General features: G+C 45.2%; 1 protein-coding gene across 1 annotated transcript in view; it reads left to right on the top strand.

Annotated features, from left to right (window-relative positions):
• LOC137649723 (protein OSCP1-like) overlaps positions 1 to 26,849 on the top strand; it is a 534,719-nt gene that overhangs the window by 445,976 nt on the left and 61,894 nt on the right. The window contains exons 5-6 of the mRNA XM_068382681.1: positions 19,474 to 19,630; positions 20,598 to 20,723. Of these exons, the coding sequence (XP_068238782.1) occupies positions 19,474 to 19,630; positions 20,598 to 20,723 (283 nt within the window). The remainder of the gene's footprint in view (positions 1 to 19,473; positions 19,631 to 20,597; positions 20,724 to 26,849) is intronic.

The following is a 26,849-nucleotide window of genomic DNA, read 5'->3' as shown; positions in this document are numbered from 1 at the left end:
ATTTCCGTTACATGTCACTTCAGACACACATGTACTATGATCCTGCTTCCTGCCCCCCGGCAGGGAAGAGTCCTATTGGACGTAAGAAAAATCTTGAAGTTACCTGATAGAGGAACTCACCTAGCATCAGAGATACCTGCCGGTCCCAGGGCCAGATAGAAAAAGGTAAGTACAACGTGTTGGAACAAATTACCTTAGTCTACATGAGTTTGTATCAATGAGGAACAATAGTATAATCATTGTTCAGAGTATCATTCATATCAAGAGGGAAGTAAAACTCTCAAACAGTATTTTATTTCCAAAATGAGAGCGAAATAAGACGCACGAGTAGAGCAAATTCTATTTTTATTTTTAGTCAAAATAAGCATTAGCATACAACAGGTAGTAAATATAGATTGTAATGGAATGCAATCAGTAACATAGGCTTAAGACATTAATAGAAAAATGGGTGTGGAATCTGAAAAGGAAAAACTTGCCATTACACACATTAGTTCTGTAGGAACTATAAAGTCTTTCTAGAATGTCTTATATACACTTCATCTTAAGAACATGTGGCACACGTGTTTTAGTCTTTGTGACTTCACCTTTGTATAAGAACAGTTTGTAGTGTCACGAGGTGGTACGTATTTCACTATGTTGCGTACTAGGGTCAACACACACCCTTAGAGTTAGAGTACCGAATAACTCACTGTTCTACGCAACACTAAGCAGCAGGTTTTAGTACACTACCTGCAGCTACCACAAATCTCTTCAGTTCATGCACCTGCTTTGCGTAGTGTTTGAAAAACACTTTTGAAGACTTCCAGCCTGTGAAAGAGCAAAGACTTTCAAAGTCCATTGACTGGAAGAAGTTCACAGAAGAGGTTACTTTTCTGGGATCGTGACCTGCGGGTGTACTGTCAGGATCCGCTCTGCGAATAAAGTAGGTGATCTTCGGCCATAGTTGTTTGAGTGACAAGTCGGACCCCGATGTTTCCCCTTTAAAGAGCTGTCCTCCACCAAAGTCTGAAGTTCCTCAAAGATAGACCTTTAGACTCTCCACTGGACACAGAGAGACGTCTTCCTTCAGAGGGCAGATTCTCCAGGGGCCCCACCTTTTAGTGGGTAGCTCGTTCTTGGTGAGAAATGTTGGGTCAGGAAAGAGGGTAAGCTCGCCTGTTTCAGCGAACTGATCTGGCCCTCTTCTCTTGATAATGCCACAATTTCACTGACACGGGCTCCCGAGGCGAGAGCAAATAGGAAAATAACTTTTTGAGTCAAATCTTTCAGAGGGCAAGTTTCACTGTCCAAACTTGAGACAAAGTGGAGCACCTTGTCAAGAGACCATTAAATGGGTCTCGGTGGGGGTGTGGGTCTGAGTCTAGCACATGCCTTTGGCAGCTTGTTAAAGATGTCATTGGACAGGTCTATCTGGAAGGCATGGAGTAATGGTCTCGTCAAGGCCCATTTGCAGGTGGAAATCGTGTTGGCTGCCAAGCCTTGTCCCTGAAGGTGAATGAAGAAGTACAAACAAAAATCCATTGAAATTTCCGTAGGATTTTTAGCCTTGACAAAGGACACCCACTTCTTCCAGGAGGACTCATATTGCCTTCTGGTAGATTTTGTTTTGTATTCCTCTAAGAAGTCTAAGCATTTTTTCGAGATCCCAAACCTCTTCTTGACGGCTAGGGAGAGAAAATCATGAGATGAAGGTCTCGGGTTTTCCTTGATGAATCGAAGGCAGTCGACTTCTGAACTTGCTGGGTTAGAACTGGGTTCCGGCTGGGGAATTAGCTTGGGTTGTAACTCCAGGATTAATAGGAACCAGTTGCTCCGGGGCCACGTGGGTGCCACTAGGGCCACTGTCCCTCGGAAGGATCTCTGGTTGGTGAGGACTTTCAGCAGAAGATTGGATGGAGGGAACAGGTAAATCTTGGTCCATCTGTTCCAATCTTGGGACATGGCGTCCACCGCTTCCACTCGGGGGTCATCGTATGGGGCCACATAGCGAGGAAGTTGTTTGTTGTCGCTCGTTGCGAAGAGGTCGATCTGCAGTTCCGGGACTTGTTAGGAGATGATGGAGAATGAGTCTGCGTCTAGGGACTATTCTGACTATCGAAGTTGTCCTGGATAGAGCATCCGCCGTCACATTGCGGAATCCTTGTAGGTGAACTGCTGAGAGGTGCCATCTTTTCTTGTCCGCTAAGCGGAAGATGGGTAGCAACACTTGGTTGAGTTGGGGCGATCTTAAGCCCTGATGGTTGAGATATCTCACCACGACATCGCTGTCCAGAGTCAGACGGATGTGGACTGAGGGACGTGGAGACAGCCTCTTCAGAGTGAGAAGGACCGCCATGGCCTCCAAGATGTTGATGTGAAACGTCTTGAATAGAGGAGACCATGTTCCTTGAACGTGTCGTTGGTGGGAGTGACCCCACCCCCCATCCTTCTAGCAATGCATCCGTGTGGATAACAACCGATGGAGGTGGTGGTTAAAGACGTACCGATCTTTTCAGGTTCTTTGCCTCCGACCATGGCTTTAGGAGTGATCGAAGCATGGTTGGCAGAGGTCTCTTGAGATCTCTTGGAGCGATTGGTGCGTATCTTCTCCAGACTCCTGATGCATCCTTTAGCCGTGCTCGCAGCACTGGGTCTGTCACTGAAGCGAACTGAAGGGAGCCGAGCACCCGTTCCTGTTGTCGTCTTGAAATCCGTTTGGATTTTAGGAGTCTCTTGACAGATCCCGCTATTTCCTTTCTTTTCTTCAGAGGAATGGAAAGACAGTGTGACTGAAGGTCCCATTGGATTCCTAGCCATTGGAACTTTTGAGCTGGACAAAGTCGAGACTTTTTGGTGTTGACCTTGAAGCCCAAATGTTCCAAGAATTGGATCACCTTTGTGGAAGCTTGCAGGTATTCATCTATGGATGCTGCCCACACCAGCCAATCATCCAGGTAAGCCATCACCTGGATGCCTTGTAAGCGTAGCTGTTTGACGATCGTCTCTGCGAGCTTCGTGAATATCCTTGGGGCTATGTTTAGCCCGAAGGGCATGGCTCTGAAGGCGTACTGTCCTCTTTGAAGCCTGAATCCTAGGTAGGAGGAGGTCTGGCAATTCATTGGAATTTGCCAGTAGGCATCCGCCATGCCTATCGAGACTGTGTAAGCCTTTTGAGGCAGCACGGCTCTTATGTACTGAAGAGTCAGCATTTTGAACTTGTTGTTCACTATGAACTTGTTGAGAGGGTACAAGTCCAGAATGACTCCAATTTTGTCGGAGCCATTCTTGGGAACACAGAATAGTCTTCCTTGGAACCTGGTGGACTTTACCCTCTTGGTCACCTTCTTGTTTAAAAGTCCTTGGACGTATTCTTCCAGGAAGGGGGTGGAGTGTTGGAAGAATTGATGGAAAGCTGGGAGTGGTGTCACCCAGCTCCATCCTAGTCCGTTCTTGATGATGCTGTGAGCCCAAGGATCGAAGGTCCAATGATCCTGGAAGAGGCGGAGTCTTCCTCCCACCAGAAGCATCTCATTCCTTCTGGTTTCCCGAGGGTTTACCACCTCGGCCGCTTGCTCCTCGTCCTCTTCTCCCTCTGGTGGGACGTCGAGAGGAGTCTCTGCCGGCGCCTCTACCTTTAGGACGAAAGGTAGTCGACTGCCTTTCGTAGGCTGACGTGAAGGCTGGTGACTTGGCCACCACCGGCTGGGGTACCAACTGAAAGGTTTGTTGGGGCTGAGCCACCAACTGGGGAGCGGTGGGTGCCGGAAACTGGCGCTTAGCCTGACGCTGCTGAGGTCTTGGCTTGTTGGTCTTCTTCTTAGGTTGGGGGCCCTTATCCTGAGAAGATTTCCTCTTCTTTGACATGCCCCACTTATGGAGAAGGTTCCGGTTCTTCTTGGCAGCTCTGTCGACGATGTCTTTCAAGAGGTCGTTAGGGAAGAGATCTTTCCCCCAGATGTTGGAGGAAATCAGTTTTCAGGGTTCGTGTTTTACGGTGGCATTTGCAAACACGGACTCTCTGTATGCTCTCCGCACCCTGATGTAGCTATAGAAATCTTTCGTCAGGGTGGCAAGGTGGGTCTTAGCCAAGACCATGTAGAAGCCTGGTCTGTGTGTCCCCAGCCATCGTCTCTCTCTGGACCTGAAAGGAGAGGGAGGCAGCCAGCCTCTCTTTCGTATCCAGCTCCCGACGCAGAAGGTATTCGGAGAGCTTGGGGAGGTTCTCGCTGAACTGCCGTCCAGCGATGTCAGCCTCCAACTTTCCCACAGAGAAAGTTAACTGGATGTCTTTCCCGTTCTTTTCGTCGGGAGGGAGGGCGAGAGAAAGGGGCCTACATTCCTCCAATGTAGGGCAGGGTTTCCCTTCCTCCACTGCCTTCAACACTGCCAACAGGGATTTCTCTGCAAAGGGGAAGACCATGGTGGCAGGAGCAAGAAAAGACGGGTGTTTCTTGCTTAGGGCCGGCACCTTGGAGTTGGTGTAACCCTTACTCTTCAGGCAGCCGGCCAGAAGAGATTGAGCCTTTGCATGGTCGAAAACGATGACCTCCTTAGGCTTGGTTTCCTCCTTGGAAACTGGCTCGGACTTGAGACAGATGTAACAGTCTGGATAAGCTTCAAAGCTAGGTGAAAACTCCACCTCTTCAAAGGGAATGGCACTTAACTTATGGTTGACGAAGATACGTCTGCTCGTGATCAGCATGTGTTCTGCATGCCTCCATTGGTTCGTCACTGAGCATGGGGGAAGATCCTTCACGGTGATCTTCCTAGGGGTCTGTTTCGATAGACGTAGGATTTCCCTCTTGAAATCCATATCCCTCTGGCGAATTCTCTCGTCCAGGATCACCACCAAGGCTTGGAGGTTATCCACGGGGATGTCCACTCTTGCAGGTGTAGGAGTGGAAGAGGTAGAGGGACCGGGTTCCGAAACAGCAACGGAAGTGATAGAGGGGGCAGGGGCGCCTTCACCCTCAGAGTCAGGAGCCTCCCTAGGCTCCTCCTCTTCTCGACCCTCGGCCATCAGGGTCCTTTCGATGGTGTCCAACACTTCCGACATCCGTTCCACCTCGTCAAGATGGAAGTCTTGAAGTGCGTCCGATACGTCCGGTTCGACCGTCAGTTGGATGCAGGGGATCTTTGGTTTGGGGATGACAGCATCCGCAGATGCTTTGGGGTAGAGCAAAGCTCTCATCTTCTCACCAGGGAGATAGGGCCCCGTGGCGTTCTTCTGGAAACCACACACCCATTTGTGTAGTTTCAAGCGAGCAATGTCCCTGGCCCTCGAACGCTTCGTTGAGCAGGTCCTTGCAGACGGTGCAGACCTGCGGGTCCCAATAGCGGAGAGTTCCTTGGGAAACGGAACAGCTGGCGTGGGTTCGGCACGCCAGGTGGCCATAGAAGTCCGGGCGCCGAACGCTGCAGAAGGCGCTCTCACATTGGATGTACTCCTCCTGTAAAGAAGAAAGCGGTACATGAATCTACAGAAGTCTATATCATTGACTTAAAGTAATCTTAGATTAGTTTTTAAAGTAATTTCAATTACAATATAAGATTCCTTTCCAAGTGTAAGCTTAGGATAGGTAAGCTGGAAATGAAGCAGAAAAGACACATACTTGTGCATCCCGCCCAGACAATTGCCGTGACCTCACACCATAACCAATTCTAGGGCCTTCTTGAGAACGCCCTAAGGAGGGGGAAGGGATATCCAAAACTGATAATTAGCACAGCTTGTGCTTCCTCCAGAGTATTAGCAATAGTGAGAGGGAGAGAGCTGAGTTCGTTCAGCTTAAGGGAAAAGGAGAGTAGATTATCCCCAATTCAGGTAGGTTCTGGCAAGGGACTGCGCATGGATGCACAGAGTATGCTAGAAATATTTACTGCATAACTATACACCATAGTTTTCTGACTAGGGTATGTACTTTACCACAGATATACTGGCTATTGTATGCAGCTATACAATAGACACTGCCAGCGCATTGCCGGCAGAGTAGAAACAGTCCACTGATGTAATATGATTAGGTGGGTCCGGCAGCACGCCGACATGACAGAAGCATGCCGGGCGCCGGCGAATCTCCAATTAAGGGGGAACCCCTCCCAGCCATCAGTCTATGTGGCGGAGAAAGGGCGAAACCTCAGGATGATGGCAGATCACCGGCATGTCGGCAGCCCCCGGCAGTCGGCAGGCAACCGGCTTTAGGTACTCCGAACCTGACTTCAATCTATGAGACAGAGAGGATACCAGGTCTAAACTGACGGCTATAGCCGGCAGAGTAGTGTGACAGTGGACTGGCACTGATTGAGATAGAGAGAAAGTATGGAGGAAGGAGGAGGGAAGGGCGGTAGCTCACTATCCTAACCTCGTCTTCCTCCGGAAGGAGGGTTCAAATGGAAGGGAGAGAATGCAAGCTTCCATCCAGCCGCAACAGAGCCGGCAGTTGGCTAGAGTTGCGGGTGGCGGCCCAAGGGAGGACCGAAGAACACTCTAAGATAGTTAGGTCTTCCGGCGGCAGACTGACCTGTCGTATGCTATCCCTTAGTTCAACTGTATGCGGGAAGCCTAGCAGTTCGGACTAACCAACAAAAGGACCGGGCCGACCCCACAACCCGCCAGCACTCGGTCGAGTTGTAGGACAGTGGACAGGGGTGTGATGGCTAGGCCATCACCAAAGGACAGAGGGGGAGGGGAGATGGTCCTGAGAAGGAGTGTAGGGGAAGGCGTGAGCCCTCACCGGCACTCCAGGGGGGGTGTGGTTCTGTTTCAGTACCGGCACTAACCTAGGTGTAGGAAGAATTCGTTCTCCAGCCTATGGTAGGTTAGTACAGAGGTGGAGCGGCACGGATGTGCCATCCTAAACTATAAAGAAACAGAATCCCAGGGCCTGCCTAACCTAGGCTAGGGGAACATATCCCATTGTCCGGGGAAGGCAGGTGTAGGACAAGTCGCTAGGCCACAGGGAGGAAGGGTCGTAACCCTACCAGGTGTGGTCTAGGGGGAAGGGCAGAGCCCCCCCCCACCCCTTTGCCGACCAGCGGAACCAAAAGGAGAGTTCATTCGCCTAATGGGGTAGCTGGGGGCAAACGACTAGTACTCTGAGGTTCTGTCCCAAACTCAAAGCTCATGAACTATGGCAATGTGTGGGGAAAGAAAATCCTAGCCTAACCTCACTTGAATACGATTCAAGATAAGGAGGGCTAGGATGTAGCCTAAGCTACCTCAGAGGGAGGAGAGATTACCTTGCTATGAAGGTAACCGGGGAGGTGAGAAAGTATACAAAAGCCCGAAATGTTAGGTTAGGGGCGAGGGAGTCGACTACCAAGATCATCGAAACCCCTTGTATACTTCCTAGAAGGAAGAAAAACATGTGCAATCACTGAATCTTATATGTATAAATGCCTAACATCATTTCATAATTTAACACTAGGAACACTTATTATATCATGCATGAAAGTAAACTAAAGCGCCTAGGCTATCGAGCCTAGGGGCTAGGCTAGCAAGCTAGCGAGAGAATTCGGCTACCTACACTCGCCAAAAACGAATACTATCGGCATAATATAACTAATTCCTAGCAATGAAGACTAAATAACTAATACTGATTATTAGTTATAAAACTGGGGAGGTTGTTCTGGCTAATTAAATAAAGCATGCGATGCAAACAAAAGCGTAAGCGTAGTGACGCCTCCGGTTAAGGCAGCAGCTCCGCCACAAAATACAGTATTTTAAGATAAATTGGTGTTACTTTACGACCAGAGCTGATTTATACAATACAAGAATATGGTACTCAACTTTCCAGAAGAAGGCGAGGCTGAAGATTGCGACATGACAAAACTAATAGCGAATAACTGTCAAAAAGTCACCTGGTCAAAGACGTTACGAGTGAAGAAATGAGGAAGGCGCGCAACAGTGATGTCAACCAAGATGGCGGCCAAACATGGCGACGGTTATGTCGTCACCGAGTACCATAACAGTAACGAAGGAGAACTTAGTAACGGCTCCTCCCATAACTTGCCACATTTCCCCCTCAAAGCGTAAACGCTATGTGGGGTGCAGATAGCTATGTGGTGTGTCAAGCATACGTCCCCTGTTATTATACGATATCCTAAAGGGAAACCTTATGGGTACTCGCGCCAGAAGTTAGAATTCTGTGAAACCTTTAGTTTAATTCTCTGGGAATATCTACTGTAGTCAAATATACCCTAAGGAAGCTACTGAAGGAACCTTCCATCCGGACGACATGGCCTGAGCCCAAAAAAACAAATTTATAATTTCACTGCCGACTTACAACCCCGATACCCCTTCTTCTTACTTCCATCTCCACTTCAGTGTTTAACAGTAGGCTGTTCATTTTACCTTCCCACAAGTTTTCACCAGTAGCGAATATTTTCAAATGTATGTTTTTAGTAGATTCTGGTATTCAAACTTCGAGGCTATGGCTTTTGTCAAGAGCCCCCGCTTGGCTGTATATGCAGGGCAATCTGAACGAATGGGTATTCAAAGAAAGTTTATATATTTTTCTTCTGAAAGTGTAATTTATCCCAATTTGTATTGAAATATGTGAAAAGTTACAAAATTATTTAGCGTACATCTGAAAACAAGCTCCTATTGTTGACTTTGGTGTGTTTTTAAATTTAAACTTAACATCACATTCTTTAACATTATTTATTGACAAAACATATATCTGAAGGAAAAATTTAGATTAGTAAATGAGTTTCAATTCACATTTCTGGGCTCAAGTCCTGATGCAAGGTTCCTTAAGGTAGCTTTCTAAGGGATATTTGGCTACAGTGATATTCCCAGAGAATTTAACCATTAGGTCTCCAGAATTCTAACTCCAGGCGCGAATATCCTTAAATTTCTTTCAAGGATATCGCATAATCAGGGGACGTATGCTTGATACGACACATAGCGATCTTCACCCTGAATAGCGTTTTCGCTTCGAGGGGGAAAGTGGCAAATTTAGAAGGGGACCCGTTATCAAGGTACCCTTTCCTCTCGTATTACTCAAGGGTATCTAGATGGCGCTGTAGTCAACCCAGCGCGCTATTCCTTTAGTTGTAGCGGTCTCGCACGGTGATTTTCCCTGTTGCTATCTCGTTACGATTGGATTTATTGGATTTATCATGCAATCTCCAGCCTCTTCTGCCTCTAGAAAGTTGAGTAATTAATCTTTACAGTGTATAAATTTTAGCTCCTGCCTCACAGTGAAATTAGATTAATTTTAAGAGTCGGAGCTTCGCCGATCACCGGAGGCGCCAGGGGCGCTGTCGTTCATAACGCATGTGTTTAGCATGAATATTTATAAAGCTATTAGAGTAAAGTAAATTTCTCATTTGTTTAAGTCAACCTTGTTCTAGTTTTAAGTGGTTTCCACTATAGCTTAAAGTAGTTTTAAAGTGGAGTGTTGATTGTTTCTTGCCTACTCCCCGCTCAATTACCTTGTTTTGAACTATTGTGTTAATGATTATATTTTGTTTGCCCGAGTGATGACGAAAGAGTGTTGATGTCGGAGGTGGGTGCTCGGACAGAAGACAGTTCGGGCTTGAGCACTCCCCCAACAACATACCCTAAGCTGCTTAAGAAATTGAAATATTGGATGACGACGTTTAGGCTTGTGATTTGGACTACGCTTTTTTGTTGATCCTCGCCTTGGTTTATAGTCAGCAGGTGCTCTTGTCACCTGCGACTCGAGTGGTTTCTTGCATCTACGCCAGTTTAGCCTTCTTCAGAGAGAGACTTGCAGGTGCTCCTGTCACTTGCGACTTGAGTCTGCTCTGCCGTTCCCTGATGCTAAGGAGTACCCAGGGAGTTGGCTTCGTCTCTGGCTTACTGGCCCTGTCATCTCGTGTCAGCTGCAGTGGTGTTGGGAGCTTGCTAGCTCGTGAGGTGGCCCGTAGGGAGGCCGTTGCTAGGTAAGACAGTGTATCTCTGTTTATCGAGTAGAGATCGTTATACCTGGGTGGTTCTACCCTGGCGTACTGGTCCTGCCCTGCTTGCTGGTAGGAGGAGTAGATAACGGCCTTAATTTTTGTCTCCTCTATTATATAATTATTAAAAGTGAGGAGAACTATATCTTTTGTGTGTGTAAGCTAAGATAATTTGAGATATATATATATATATATATATATATATATATATATATATATATATATATATATATATATATATATATTGGTGAAGGTTTTTTTTGAGTGTTTAGACGTGTGTTTCTAGTTAGGATTTATAATTGTTTTCATGTGTTTTTGTACTCGACTTCTTTCTTTCTTGAATTTAGTTTTATACTAATGTCTGGTCTGGCCAGCTAAGTTGTGGGTTCCAAACAAGTTAAATATTTATAATGTTTATTTCTTATATCTTGGTTAGGATTTAGTTTATTAGTTTTAGGGAATCCATAATGATTCAAATTATGTGTATTCGTTATTTCTTGTCATCTGGTTGTGATATTTGCTATATCAGACAAGGTTGACTTAAAATTTTGTTAGTATTAAGTATTAAATATTGTGAAGTTTTATTGAGTGTTTTGTTTCTACTGACCTTTAATCCTGAGTTACATTTGTACTGACAACAATCATTGAAAGAACTTTAGTTAAGCCTCCCAGGGGTCGTAACAAAGCTATTCAGTTATATAATTCTAGGAAGTTACATATTATGTCGATTGTATTCTTTAGAGTTTCGGCGATTTAGGTTACCGAACCTCGCCCGCGCTAGGCTTCCTAGCCTATGCGCTTTAGTTTACCTTCATGCATGATATAATTCGACATTCCTAGTTGTAATAGCATTTAAATATGAAGATATTTAGGCAATTTATACTTGTAAGATATTGATTGCATATATATATTCCCTCTTCCTCACGATCGTATACGAGAGAGTTTCGGCGATTAAGGTAACCGATTCTCACTTGGCACTAGGCTACTGGCCTAGGTGCTTTAGTATACTTTAATACATGTTCCCGGTTTACCCTCGTGTACTGTTTTATCAATTCAGGCGGAGATAGATATCTCCTAGAATTATTACATAAATCGATACTTGTCTCCAGTGGAGATTTAAGGGTATTCCCTTCTCCCTCTGAGTGTAGCCTAGGATACAACCTTATCTTGGTCTTGCCACTGAGTAGACACTCCGGCTTGACTGGGCTAGTGTTTACTGTCCTTCTCCCTGGCCGGCAGATAGTCCACTTTGGGTTTCGGTCAGGATCTCAGAGTAATCAGTCTTTGGCCGGTGGCTAACCGACAGGGTGAGTAGTCACTCCCCTGCCGGCCTCAGCTGCCGGCATAGGAGGCTAGGCCTCCCTAGGCCGCACTTGAAGTGGCTGCATGATGCAGCTACCTTCTTCCCTGCGGTCTAGAAGACTAGTCCTGTGCTGAAGAATAGACATTCTTCTGCCGCCTAGGATGGCGCCGGCACTGAAACTATGTTTCTCCCAGGTTAAGAGGGGCCGGCAAACCTGCCGCCTCCTTCTTAACCCTATTTCCAGACCCTAGGTTGAAGAATAGATATTCTTCTGCCGCCTAAGACGGCGCCGATATTGAAACAGAGTTTCTTCGTGGTGTGGTAGGACCAGCAACCCTGCCGTCTCCTTCCACACCTCATACAGAACCCTTTTCCCTACCCCCTCTGTCCTTTAGAGATGGCCTAGCCATCATATCTCTTTAGCCGTTGTCCTACAATCTCGTCGCTTGCCGACGGGTTGTGGGGCCGGCCGGGGCTTCTTCGCAGCAGCTGTTTAATCGCTCAGCCTTCCCTTATGGACGCAAGGCTCCGGGAAAGCTGTGCCAGCTGGGCCGGCTGCCGGTGGGAAACCCATATTCTGTAGAGTGTTCTTCAGTCCTCTCTTGGACTGCCATCCACATACCAGAGGCCGGCAGTGACCGGCAATGGTTTGTGTTTGGATGGAAGCTTGAATAATACATTTTCCCCTTCCATTTGAACCCTCCTTCTGGAAGAAGGCAGTAAGATTCAGTACTTACATCCTTATTTACTGTTAACATACATTAATAAGGTAACCTTCACTCTATACTTTCTCTCTATCTATTAGCTAGTGCCGCCAAGTATTAACCCAGCTGGCAGATGCCGGTCGGGTCAGCTGTCGACCACTACCCCAGCCGGCGTCTGGTGTTGCTGGATGCTAGCCTGGCCGGCAGATGCCGTCCAGGTTGTTGCCGCCGGTCACTACCCCAGCCAGCAGATGCCGGTCAGGTCGGTACCGCCGGACACTACCCCAGCCGGCGTCTGGATTGTGCCATCAGGTGCTAGCCTAGCCGGTAATATGCCGGCGAGAACTACAGTATATGATTATACAGTAGACAGTATATTTGCAGTATAGATCATACTACAGATACAAAACTATAGTATATATTATACAGTAGTTATTTTCCAACATACTCTGTGTATCCTTGCACAGTCTTTTGTTGAGACCAGTTATATATTGAAAGAAAGATGTCTTTCAATAAACTGATAGATGATCAGTTACTATTTACCCACATTAGTAAAACTGGGAAAAGTCAGTGTTAAGTTACACTTTTCTATCCTTAGAGGTTAGAACCCTCCCCTTGGGTTTCCTGAATAGGAAAACTCTAGGTTTTAATTTTGAGGGAGGTCACAGCAATTGACTGGACAGGAAGCACAAGTATGTGTCTTTCCTAGTTCTTTTCTAGCTTGTCTATCCGAAGCTATAATGCAATAATATTGATAATAATATTTATATAGTTTACCGAGTGAGATAAACTACCACATACTCATTTAATTTTCCTCTCATTACAGGAGGACCATCCCAAGTGCCAAGTCGTCTTTTGCAACGTGAGGAGCAAGGACTTCTGTGGCCATGTTGAGTGCAGAGCTCATGCCCTCTGCACAGCTACTAAGGGATCTCTTCGGTACTGGGATCCCCAGGACTGCAAGACTTGCAAGGCCTTGGTGACCTAGGCGTTTGATGACCCCAAGACAGCGGAGTCAAGGGACGCAGCTCGAGAGAAGCTGCGCAAATGGGTTCGTGGGTTCCAGAAAAACACCATGGGACCCTACCTTCCCAGCGAAAGGATGCGCGCTTTGCTGTTCCCAAAAGCGGGTGTGGAAGCTGTCATACCCCAATCACAACCTGAGATCCCTTGCGTCCAGATTGTCGTAGACACAGACGTCTCCGACGCTGTGCTGGACATCCACCTAGATGAGAGGATGTCGGAGGTGTCTGAGGATACCGAAAAGGACCTCCTAGCGGGAGGTACCAAGGAGGAGTCCACCTTGGCTCCTGAAGATGAAGAAGAGGATTACGTCAAATCGGAGTCCCTTCCGTCAGTTCCGGGTCAAGAGCCGATGCCCTCTACATCTTCTGCCCCTCCAGTAGATGACATGTGACAGGCAATGGCCAGTGTCATGGCAATGGAGAGCCTTCGCAAGCAAGGCGAAGAAATAGAGGCGAAAATAGAAAGGCAGATGGCCCAACTTTCCGCTTCTCAAGGGTCTCGCAAGAGACTTGAAGGTTCAAGATCTGCCAACTTGCTCTGAGGTGAATCCTTGGAGGTATGCGGAATACATGCCAATGACCAGGGGCAAGATATTCATTTCAGAGAAGTTGGGGACCATCCCTATTGATGAAGTTGAGTTCTGGCCATACTTCCGGTCTTATCCAGATTGCTTTGTCCGTCTGAAGATGAACCAACATCAAGGGAGGAGACAGAACCTAAGGAGGTCATAGTTCTTGACCATCGTAAAGCTCAGGCTCTTCTATCTAGCAGCCTGAAGGACAAGGGCTTCACTAACTCCAAAGTGTCAGCCCTTAGCAAGAAACACCCCACCTTTCTTGCTCTAGCCTCATTAGCCTTTCCCTTTATGGTTAAAGGTTTTAAGACAGTGATAAAGGCAATAGAGGCAGGCAAATCTTGCCCTACACTCGAGGAGTGTAGACCATTATCCTTGGCCCTGCCCACAGAAAACAAGGACTGGAAAGAAGTCCACCTTACCTTCTCAGTCGGGATGTTGGAGGCAGATATCGCTGGACATCAGTTCAGTGAAAATCTCCCTAAGTTGTCTGACTTTCTCTTGCGTAGGGAGCAAGAGACCAAGGAAAGAGTGGCTGCATTTCTGTCTCTACATATTTGTCTTGAGACGACGGCCAGCAACAGTAGGACCCCAGATATGAACATGGTTAGGGCCAAAACACATTTGGCTATCTTTGTCAAGGACCTGTATGGCTTTGATAAAGCCAGACGCGCATGCAGTGAGTTCGTGTTTGCCTCGGTAGCAGTAAAGCACGAACCCAGGAAGCTGATAGCTTCCAGTATCAGGGGTAAAGACCTCTTCCCAAGCAAAGTGGTCAAAGAAGTTCTGGACAAGGCCGCCACGGAGAATAGAAATCTTCTCCAGAAGTGGGGCATGTCAAAGAAGAGGAAGTCTTCCCCGGATGAGGGTCCCCAGCCTAAAAGGAAGACTAAACGACCTAGGTTGCCCTCTCGCCCTTTCAGACAACAGCAACAACAACAACTTCCTGCAGCTCCCATGACCGTGATGCCCCAGATGGTGGCTCAGCGTCAACCGTCATATCAGATGGTGCCTCAGCAGCTGGTTGCCCAGTCACCAGTGTTCAACCCTGGGTTTGAGAGGCAGACCACTACCTTTCGCCCCAAAGGTAGAGGGTCTAAACGGGGCTCCTCTAGATACCCCCAAGAGGTAAGGTTGGTAAGGGAGGACGCGGTAAAGGAGGTAAATCCTCCGGAGACCAGAAGCAGTGAGTTGCTTCAGGTGGGAGGGAGACTCCAGCAATTTCAGGATCGTTGGACCTTCAATCCTTGGGCCCACAGCCTAATCAAGAACGGACTTGGATGGAGCTGGAACGAGGTTCCACCACCATTCCCTCAGTTCTTCCAACACTCTACCCCCGTCCTGGAAGAATACACCCAAGAACTTTTGAGCAAGCGGGTGATAAGGAAAGCAGTCCATTAACTTCCAAGGAAGGCTATTTTGTGTTCCCAAGTAGGACTCAGGCAAACTCAGAGTCATCCTGGATTTGTCGCCACTCAACAAGTTCATGGAAAACTACAAGTTCAGGATGTTAACCCTTCAACACATAAGTACCCTTCTACCAAAAGGGGCGTACACGGTCTCGATAGACCTGGCAGATGCCTACTGGCGTATTACAGTCAACCGCCCTCTCTCCTCTTACCTAGGATTCAAGCTACAGAAGAAGTACGTCTTCAGAGCCATGCCCTTCGGACTAAACATAGCCCCAAGGATCTTTACAAAGCTTGCAGACACAGTCGTTCAACAACTATGCCTAGAAGGTGTCCAGGTAGTAGCGTACCTGGACGATTGGCTGGTGTGGGCAGCATCCAGGACGGAGTGTATGCAAGCTTCCAACAAAGTGATCCAGTTCCTGGAACATCTGGGATTCAAGATCAACGTCAACAAGTCTCGACTATCTCCAGCTCAAGAGTTTCAATGGCTCGGAGTCCATTGGAACTTACAGTCTCTCTATTCCCCCAGGGAAGAGGAGAGAGGTAGCAGGATCTGTCAAGAGACTACTGAAATCTGACTGGATCTCAAGACACCAACAGGAAAGAGTACTGGGCTCTCTCCAGTTTGCATCAGTGACAGACCCAGTGCTAAGAGCACAAATAAAAGATGCGTCAGGAGTCTGTAGAAGATAAGCATCAAACGCTCGAAGAGATCTAAAAAGACCAATACCGACCCTACTACGATCACTTCTCAAGCCATGGTCGAAGGCCAAGATCCTGAAGAGGACCGTGCCCTTGCACCCACCTCTACCATCAGTCACCATCCATACGGATGCCTCGAAGAAAGGATGGGGAGGTCACTCCCATCAACAGAAAGTTCAAGGGACTTGGTCTTCCCTATTCAAGACCTTCCACATCAACTTTCTGGAGGCCATGGCAGTCTTTTTGACACTGAAGAAACTCTCCCCTCGCAAGTCAGCCCATATAAGACTGATCCTGGACAGCGAGGTGATAATGAGATGTTTGAATCGTCAAGGCTCGAGGTCACCCCAAATCAACCACGTGATGTTGTCCATCTTCCGCTTGGCAGAAAAGAAGAGATGGCATTTTTCAGCAGTTCACCTCCAAGGGTTCCGCAATGTGACGGCGGACGCTCTATCCAGGCTCACGCCGATAGAGTCAGAATGGTCCCTAGGCGCAGACTCATCCTCCTTCATCTTACGTCAAGTCCTGAAACTGCAGATCGACCTCTTTGCGATGAGCGACAACAAGAAGCTACCTCGTTATGTGGCCTCATACGAAGACCCTCTAGCGGAAGCGACGGATGCCATGTCCCTCGATTGGAACAAATAGAACCGGATCTACATGTTCCCGCCTACCAATCTCCTAATGAAGGTCCTCATCAAGCTGAGATCCTTTCGGGGAACGGCAGCTCTTGTGGCTCCCAAGTGGCCAAAGAGCAACTGGTTCCCTCTAGTATTGGAACTGAAGCTGAGGCTGGTCCCTCTGCCAGACCCAGCACTGTCTCAACAGGTCCAGAAGTCGACTGTCTTCGCTTCATCACAGAGAACCCAAAGCCTTCATCTCATGACTTTCTCTCCTTAGTAGTTAAGAAAAGATTTGGGATCTCGAAAGGCAGTATAGACTTCTTAGAAGAATACAAGTCTAAGTCAACCAGAAGACAATATGAATCGTCTAGGAAAAAGTGGGTTGCTTTCATTAAAGCAAAAGGACCAAAAGTAATCTCAATGGACTTCTGTCTGTCCTTCTTTATACGCCTTCATGAACAAGGTCTGGCAGCCAATACGATAACTACATGTAAGTCAGCTCTGACTAGACCTTTACTCTATGCCTTTCAAGTAGACTTGTCAAACAACATCTTTAACAAGATCCCTAAGGCATGTGCTAGACTTAGGCCTGCAGCCCCTCCGAAGCCCATTTCATGGTCCCTAGATAAGGTCCTACACTATGCTTCAACAGTGAACAATGAGGATTGCTCCCTGATAGATTTGACTCAGAAAGTCATTTTCCTGTTTGCTTTAGCCTCAGGGGCTAGAGTTAGTGAAATAGTAGCCTTATCCAGAGATGAGGGCCTTATTCAGTTTACAGAAGCGGGTGAACTGAATCTTTTTCCTGATCCAACATTCCTCGCTAAGAACGAGCTGACCACTAAAAGGTGGGGTCCCTGGAGAATCTGCCCTCTGGAGGAAGATGCCTCGCTGTGTCCAGTTGAGTGTCTAAAGGAATATCTTTGAAGAACTTCAGACTTCAAGGGAGGCCAGCTCTTTAAAGGAGAAACTTCAGGATCAAACGTATCCCTAAAACAACTGAGGGCGAAGATCACCTATTTTATTCGCAGAGCGGATCCTGACAGTACACCTGCAGGTCATGATCCAAGGAAAATCACTTCATCACTGAATTTCTTTCAGTACATGGATTTTGAGCGTCTTTGCTCATACACTGGATGGAAGTCATCCAGAGTATTCTACAAACACTATGCAAAGCAAGTGCATGAGATTAAGCGATTCGTGGTGGCGGCAGGTAGTTTGCTAAAACCTGTCGTCTAGTGCTGCTACGAACAGTGAATCGATTGGGACTTTCGATTAACAAGGTGAAGGTATTGACACCTTTTAAGTGCAATACTTTGATTTGAGTGTCTCCAAGGGGACACTAAGGACTGTTCTAATTAGATGAGGTGAAGAAACATATAGATATCACTAGTGCCGTGTGTACTTACAGTGTGAATAGACATTAACATTATGAAAATTCATATTGGAAAATTTATCAGATTTTCAAATTGCTGTGGCGTCAATTAATTAACCTTTCCCTTTCAGGTAAAAACAAGAATTTTCTATGTTTAATTTCCTTTTTATGTTTCTCATTATATATACAAGTATGTATACTATACCTGTTATGTCATATTGGTCAATTCTTGCCAATAAATTATCAATGGGTATTTGCGTCTTATTTCGCCCTACCATTGAATTACAATAAAAATACAATAGAGTTTGCTTACCCTTCTATAAAACTGCATATATTTTATCATGAACAAAAAATGTAGCTCTACCCTTGTTTTGACAAATAATACAACATTATGTAATAATGGTTGTTTCAATATGTAATACATACAGAGACCTGTATGTAGGAATACTATGTTTGTTCTGATACTATATGCAAACCTTGAGACCTCCTTTCTCAAGTCTAGTATGACTTCCCTGCAGGAGGCAGGAAGCACTAACATGGTTTATGCTTAGCAGTAATGACGTATAACGGTAACGCCATATGTCTCAGTGGTCTGGATGACCAAGAGGAAAAATTCTCCCAAGTTTAAGGCACTTTTAAAAATCCTCAGATACAGTACTTTCTAGTAATTCTCTGGTAAGCTTCCATCAGGACGACATGGCTTGAGCCCAAAAAACGGATTTTGAGCGAAGTGAAAAATCTATTTTTGGGTGAGATAGCCATGTCGTCCTGTTGGACTCGCCCTCCTTTTCGATGGAAAAGGCCTTGGCAGGATCCCTCCCGAAACTAATATATCTGTAGCACCAGGCTCAACGCTACAAGGAATAGTTCGCTGGGTTGACTACAGCGCCATCTAGATACCCTTCAGTAGTATGAGAGGAAAGGGTACCTTGATAATGGCTCCGCTTCTAAATTTGCCACTTTCCCCCTCAAAGCGAAAACACTATTCGGGGTGAAGATTGCTGTGTCGTATCAAGCATACATCCCCTGATTATGCGACATCCTTGAAAGAAATTTAAGGATATTCGCGCCAGGAGTTAGAATTCTGGAGACCTAATGGTTAAATTCTCTGGGAATATCACTGTAGCCAAATATCCCTTAGAAAGCTACCTTAAGGAACCTTCCATCAGGACGACATGGCTGTCTCACCCAAAAATAGATTTTTCGATTCGCTCAAAATCCGTTTACTTGGTGATTATTTAAAAACAATAATGCTATTCGGACAAAATACTTCCAATCAATCAGCTACTAGAAAAAACTTCCGAGCTAAACGGGCACCCCTGTGAGTGAGTAAAATTGTGCCTCAATAAAAAAAATGAGAATAGGGAGAGGTTTGATGGGAGAATTACCCTACTCTTGGTTTCTGTGGATGGTGAATGACTATCATGAATAGCTAAAGCAAACAGTTCTAATTTTTCATTGGGTAGCTATGGTCTACATTGGATTATAACAAAACCACTTGCATAAATTAGTGACATTTGGGTAATCATGTAATGTATAAAATGATATTTGAAGTTGTCAACTTAAAATTCACTTTATAGTAACTTTGTTATTCCTGATGACGTTGCTTTAATATTCCAATTCTTTTCTTAGGAATCATTGTGGTATATGAAATGCTATTTGTTCTATCCCATTCCTTTCAGTAACTTATCGTATTCATTAAAATGAAAAAATATATACTGTTACAGAACCTGTGAATCAACTGTTAATGAGTTTCAGATTACTAGTTAACCCCGAAAATTACTTCATAATAATTTTTCACAGTTAAACAAACAACCATTCAATATGTCTTATAAATTTTCTTTTCCTTAGGAGGTGAAGTTCCAGGCTGTATTCGTGTATTTGATGACAAAGGTGAAGTGTATAACATCTTAAGATTTACGTCAGGAGATTGCTACTCTCCACCCACAAATCCATATGGTTCTTTAGATGTCAGTGGACCAAGAAGAATGGACCTTGGAACCAACATGTTAGTAATCTAGTAAAGTACTTACCATTAAATGTTGAGAATATTCTGTCAGCCTACAGCTGTTCTTAGTCCTTTGCAGATAACTTTCTCATTAGAGAAAATAAAGTAGATAGTAATTGCAGCTTTTGAACAGGGGAAAAGGGATAAATTATGGGCAACCTGATCTACTCGAGGTTTTATAAAATCAAAAGAAAAATTGAAGAAAAAATGGGCTTTACCCTAAAGGAGTCTATAGTTTTGCATCTTGTAGGATGGAAAATTATAAATCAAGGTAGATAGAAGCAGGAAGATGACATAGCTTAATAGTAGAAATTTGAATTCGTATCTGAAGGCTAATACTTTCAACAAATGTATAGTTCAGTTCATCCAAATCACTCTATTAGGTTAGTGATTCTCAACCCCCTCATAAGTATAAGTGACATTTTATCTGATGAAAAGACTCAAATTCAAGCTTTACTTGACTCAATATGAGTCAATAACCTGAAGAAAAGAACACTAAAATAAAAGTAAGCTAGCATTGCTGGATAAAATATACTTACTGCACATACTGTACTTAACCAGTAAGAATTTTTGAAACAGTTTGAGGAAGTTCCTCAGTATTGTAGAAAGAACTGTCTGGCTTATTTAGACAAAACCGGTAAGCAATTGGAAATAGACTATTCAACAAACAGGCAAGCCATGGACACTTCTCAACCCAAACACATGAAACAGCCAAACTAGAACAAAACTAAATTGTAATTATGTAATTACTTGGATGTAAGGAAATTTTCCTTGATATTATCTCTAGATGGAATCAGGATGTAATTGCTTTTTCCTGATATACAGTACCCTTTCGTATGCTAAAGAATTGCTTCACATTGTGAACTCTTGTATGATAATGAATCATTGATAATAAAAAAGAAACATGATTGGAATATAAAAAACCACTGTCTTTCCCATCTTTTTTTTTTTTTTTGCTGCACTACAGATATCAGACTCAGGATCTATCGGGTGATAGAGAATTGCAAAATACAGGAAACGAAGAAATATCTTATTCTTCACCAGAGATGTTCACTCAGGCACCTCTTTACATAGCTCAGCCTTACACTCCAAGGTAAGTTACCTTATGCCATTTTACTAAAGTATTTATTTCTATGAAACGTTTGAGGTTCACATGGCTTCATCCTTAGAGCTTCGATTATGTCAACACCTCATCCTTATCATCATCATCTCCTCCTATTCCTATCCACGCAAAGGGCCGTAGTTAGTTTTTCGCTAGTCGTCTCTATCTTGAGCTTTTAATTCAATACTTTTCCATTTATCATCTCATCATCATCATCTCCTATGCCTATCGACGCAAAAGGCTGTAGTTAGATTTCGGTAGTCGTCTCTGTCATGAGCTTTTAAGTCAATACTTCTCTATTTATTATCTCATACCTCACACTTCATAGTCCTTAGCCATGTAGGCCTGGGTCTTCCAACTCTTCTAGTGCTTTGTGTAGCCCAGTTGAAAGTTTGGTGAACTAATCTCTCTTGGCGAATGTGAAGAGCATGCCTAAACCATCTCCATCTACCCCTCACCATGGTCTCATCCACATATGGCACTTGAGTAATCTCTCTTATCATTGCATTTCTAATCCTGCCCTGCCATTTAACTCCCAATATTCTTCTGAGGTCTTTGTTCTCAAATCTACAAAATCTGTTGGATATTGTTTCATCGACATATCATGACTCATGTCCATACAGTAACACCGATCTCACTAAACTAATATATTGCCTGATTTTTTAAAATAATTTCAGGCTATTTGATTTCCAAATTTTACTTAATCTACCCATTGCCTGATTTACTTTTTTCAATCTTTCATTAAACTTCAATTCTAAAGACCCTGTATTAGAGATCATAGTTCCTAGATATTCAAATGATTCCACCTCATTAATCTTTCTCCTACCAGTGAAATTTCATCTTTCATTGCATATTCTGTTCTCACCATCTCTGTCTTTCTACAGTTTATCTTGAGCCCAACCTCTTGTGATACTTCATCCTTTTGGTAAGCAAACTTTGCAAATCCTGTAGAAATTTGCTAATAAGGACAGCATCATCAGCATACTCTAGGTCTGTTAATTTCATCTTACCAATCTAGTCCAATCTTTCTCCTCCATCCCCAACTGTTCTATGCATTATAAAATCCATGAGGAGGATAAATAACAGGTGACAACACATTCCCTTGGAGTACTCCACTGTTCACTGGAAATTTATTCCACAGGACTTCACTAACCTTAACTTTGCACTTGATTGATTTGAAATTCTCTGGCATCCAGACATTGAAGGTCATTGACACCGATATCATGTATTATAGATAAAGATCAAAAGAATATTCAATTAAAACCAGAAAAATAATTGTCATAGAAGTTAAATAGAATGAAGAAGACCGGCTTCTGATATAAGTTTAAAAATGCCACTAGCATTGTACGACACATCATGTCCAAGGTCGTTGTCAAGAATGAACCTGCCATCTTTACCCCGAGCCTCAAACATATATTTATTTCTTTCTGTGCTATAAGCGGGGCATTCAGTCAACAAATACCTCACTGTCAAGGGTATCAAACAGTCGTTGCAATATGATTGTTGTTGGCCAGCCAGAAGAAATTCATGTGTTATTCGTTTGTGACCAATGCGGAAACAACAAAGAGTAGTCTCCCACTTTGGGGGCATCCCATTATATATCCAAGGGGATATAACAATCGCAATTTCTCTCATCTTATTTCCGGTTAAACTATCCCAATGCGGTTGCCAAGTGAAAAAAATAAAATTCTTAACTACTGGTAAAAATCATTGCAAAGAATGGGATACCTTCTTGGTAGCAACTCGGCTGCAGCACTCTTTGCCAGTGAATCGGCCTCTTCATTTCCAGATACACCTATGTGTGCCAGAACCCTGCAAAATCGAACTGTTATACCTTTCAGGCCAATAATTAAAAGCCACTCTAAAATCTTCAAAACTAAGGGGTTACTAGAATTAAAACCTTCTAAAGCTTGAAGGACACTTCTTGAGTCACTATAAATGGTAGAAGAATTGCCCCCTCTTTTAGCGCTATGTTCTCAATAGCGGTTAGTATGCCGTATAATTCAGCAGTAAATATGGAAGAACTACTTTATATTCCAAATCCAATGCCAGCATCAGATTTGGAGCTATCGGTATATATAAAAGTTGATTCCATACTATGCTCATGAACAGACTTAATCATATTTATATGTGTAAGAGAAACTCCATATTAACGCAGGACTCTCCGCAAAATTGGCTGGTGCACACTGTCAAAGAATTTTTCATAGTCCTCAAATGCCATCGAAAGAGGATTTCTATATTCTACACATTGCTGTACAACATGCAGCAAGATGAAAATTTAGTCAGTACAACTTCTACCTTTTATAAATCCTGCTTCTTCATCTCTCAGGTTTTCATCAATCTAGCCTCTTTAGAATGAGCATTCTATATATTTTCATGACAAGAGACATAAGTGTGATGCCTCTGTAATTATTCCAATCAGTCAGATCTTTTTTTTTTTTTGGCAATTTTCACAAACACTCGTAGCTCCCATTCATCAGGTTTTGTCTCTTCATGCCACGTTCCATAAAATAATCTTGTAAGTATTCTGAGAGTCTGTGACGAGCCGAGAGAAGGTTGTGACTCAAAGACAGGATGAAAGCAACTGAGTAACTTTATTACAGACACTCGCCTTTATATACAAAAACTCAATGCAACAGGAAATTTCTTGTTCAACCGATACTGTACCGGTTAACAGTTAACGGTGAGAAAAACAGACACATTATTTCAGGTTCAATGCAACAGGAAATTTCCTGTTCAACTGATACCACACCGGTTAACAGTTAACGGTGAGAAAAAGATACATGTTATTACAGGTTCTTTTTAGTGCGAGGGGAGAGCCAAGATACAAAGCATAATATATACAAAAAATGAAATGTTGTTACTATGTATGATCGTGTGATACACAGTTGGTACATGGCTGCCCCCCTAAAAATGACATACTGTAAATGTTAAATAGGGCACCCTGATCTAGAGAGGCGAACTGTATGCGGGTCATCTGGCAGGAGATAAGCAGGTTTTAGACGATCAATGGAGACCCAGTCTTCTTTGCCACGAATGTTTAGTAGGAATGCTTTCGGACTGCGTCGGATCACAAGATAAGGGCCCGTGTAAGGGGGCGTTAGCGGTGGCTTGTTAGTGTTGTTGCGCAGGAAGACGTGCGTTGCAGAGTGCAAGTCTGTCGGTATGTGATGCTTCGCTGGGGGCTTGTAAGTCTGGTGGCATGGAGTAAATTTTCCCATGACGTGACGTATGCGCTGGAGATCGTCGGAGGAGGTTGTAGAAGGAAAAAATTTGGCAGGGATGACCAACGGGTCGCCATACACCATTTCAGCTGCCGAGATATCGAGGGTGTCTTTAGGAGTGGTCCTTAGTCCCAGGAGGACCCAGGGAAGCTGAGTAAACCAGTTGGAATCCTTGCAGCGGGACATCAAATCTGCTTTGAGGGTGCGATGAAAATGTTCAACCATTCCCTTGGCAGCGGGGTTGTAGGCAGTTGTTTGATGTAGGGTGATGCCCAGGAGATTCGCTAATGATGTCCAATTTTGAGAGGTGAAAGTGATACCCCTGTCAGAAGTAATATGCTCAAGGATACCAAATCTTGCAATCCATTCTGAGAGTAAGGCAGATGTACATGAGGCAGACGTTGCAGTTTCCATGGGAATGGCTTCAGGCCAACGAGTGGAGCGGTCGATGATGGTAAACAGGTAACGATGTCCTTGTGATGTGGGTGAAGGGCCTACAACGTCGACGTGATTGTGTGAAAAACAACGCTGAGGTTGAGGAAAGGTGCCCACTACTGAATCTGTGTGTCAGTGTACTTTGGAAGTTTGGCAAGAAGTACAGGCGCGGACCCAATCCTTAGCATCCTTAGAAATGCCGTGCCAAATGAACTTCATCTTCAGCAGCTGTGCAGTAGAACGGCACGAGGGATGTGAAAGGCCATGAATGAAATCAAACACCTGCTGGCGCATGGGAGCATGAATCCAAGGTCGCGGTCTACCAGTACTAACGTCACAGAGGAGGGTGGTGTTGGAGTCTTTGAGGGGGAAGTATTCCCAACAGAGGGACGTGCAGGATGTCCTACATGCTTGATACTCTGAATCCTGTCGTTGGGCTTCAGCCAAGGTGTTGTAATCCAATCCCAGTTGAACTGCAGCCAACTTGTTTCTTGACAGGGCATCGGCAATGGGATTCATTTTCCCAGGTACGTATTGAAGTGTGCAATTGTATTCAGCCACGGCAGAGATATGTGGGCGTTGACGGGCGGACCAGGAGTCAGACTGTCGTGTGAAGACGTGCACCAGAGGCATGTGGTCTGTGCAAATGACTAAGGGCATACCTTCTAAGAAATGGTGAAAGTGACGGACAGCCAAGTGCACTGCCAGCAATTCGCGATCGAAGGTAGAATAACCCGATTCTGCCTTGAACAGTTTTCTGCTGAAGAAGGCCACTGGACGGGGCGAGCCATTGACCACCTGCTCGAGTACTGCACCAATAACGACATTGCTGGCATCGGTGGAGAGAAGGAGAGGGGCATGTGGGATAGGAAAAGTGAGAGCCGCAGTGATTGATAGGGCCTTTTTTGCATTGCAGAAGGTCGCTTCTTGAAGGGGACCCCACTTCAGGTCCTTTGGCTTGCCCTTGAGGGAGGCGTAGAGGGGAGCAAGAGTGGCGGCAATGGCTGGCAGAAAACGATGATAATAGTTGATCATGCCCAAGAATTCATGCAGAGCTTTGACGGTCGAGGGCACAGGGAAGTCCGAAACGACTGGTACCTTCTCAGGGAGGGGATAGACTCCTTCAGGAGTGATGCGGTGCCCTAAGAACGACACTTCGTTGGCGCCAAAGGTACACTTGTCGTACCGGACTACAAGGCCGTTTTGTTGTAGGCGGTCGAGCACGGTGAGCAGGTGACGGAGGTGTTCCTCTCTTGAGGAGAACACAAGTATGTCGTTCACATAACATACACAGAAGGGGAGGTCCCCTAAGATGCCATCCATGAGACGTTGAAACGTGGCCCCAGCATTATGAAGGCCAAAACAGGAGCAATTGAAGGTGTATGTACCAAACGGAGTGGTGATGGCAGTCTTAGGGATGTCTTCTGGGTTCATAGGCACCTGATAATACCCCTTCAGGATGTCAAGCGTAGAGAAAACCTTCGCTTTTTGCAGGTTGGAGATCACTTCGGCGATGTTTGGGAGGGGGTTGTGATCCGGTTCTGTTTGCATGTTCAGGCGCCTGTAATCCCCGCATGGACGGAGGGTGCCGTCTTTCTTCAGAACGATGTGTAAAGGTGACGACCATGGGCTGGAGGCCTTTCAGCAAAGGCCCATTTCCTCCATTTCGGCGAACGTCTGTTTGGCGGCTGCCAATCGTTCCGATGCCAGACGTCTGAATTTTGCGAAGACTGGGGGTCCTGTCGTCTTAATATGGTGATAAATACCGTGCTTGGCAGGAGCCGTGGGCGTTTAGCGAAGCTCTGGACGGAAAACTTCCGGTTACGACCTGAGGAGATGGACGTAGGCATCCGTGGGTGCGCTGATGTGGAGAACGAGGTTGGAGGGGGTGGGTTGAAGAGATGTCGACAAGTACGAGTCTGCGTTGACCAATCGTCGGTGGGCGACATCGACCAGAAGGTGGAAATGAGAGAGGAAATCCGCACCGAGGATTGGCAATGTGACGTCAGCAACGAGAAACTTCCAATTAAATTTACGGTTTCCAAACGATAATGTGAGGTTCTCGTAACCGTAGGTGAGTATCGCAGATCCGTTGACACCTACCAAGCGGACGTCGGCAGTCGTAGACAGACTACGTCTTGTTCTGAAGAGTTCCCTTGGCAAAATGGAACGACAAGCACCCGTGTCTACCAAAAATTGCACGCCCATTCCTACATTTTGTAAAAAGAAAAGATTAGAAACACGGGAGACCACCATCACGAGCGATGACCTACTTACATGTTTTTGGCCACTGACAATCCTTGGCACATTTCCTCGCGGTTGCCCCAAATCTGGTGTGGTAGTAGCAAAACTTCGGCGGATGGGAGGTAGTAAGTGGCTGTAGAAGTTGTTGGTTGGGGTGCGAGCGTGTGGTGGGTGGTGGGTGGCTTTGTCGCTGCTTCGGCACGTCACGGGGTAG

This window comes from Palaemon carinicauda, chromosome 11 (genome assembly GCF_036898095.1).
Source record: "Palaemon carinicauda isolate YSFRI2023 chromosome 11, ASM3689809v2, whole genome shotgun sequence".
Classification (NCBI taxonomy): domain Eukaryota; kingdom Metazoa; phylum Arthropoda; class Malacostraca; order Decapoda; family Palaemonidae; genus Palaemon; species Palaemon carinicauda.
The sequence above is the reverse complement of the archived record's forward strand: the minus strand, read 5'-3'. Positions and strand labels throughout refer to the sequence as shown.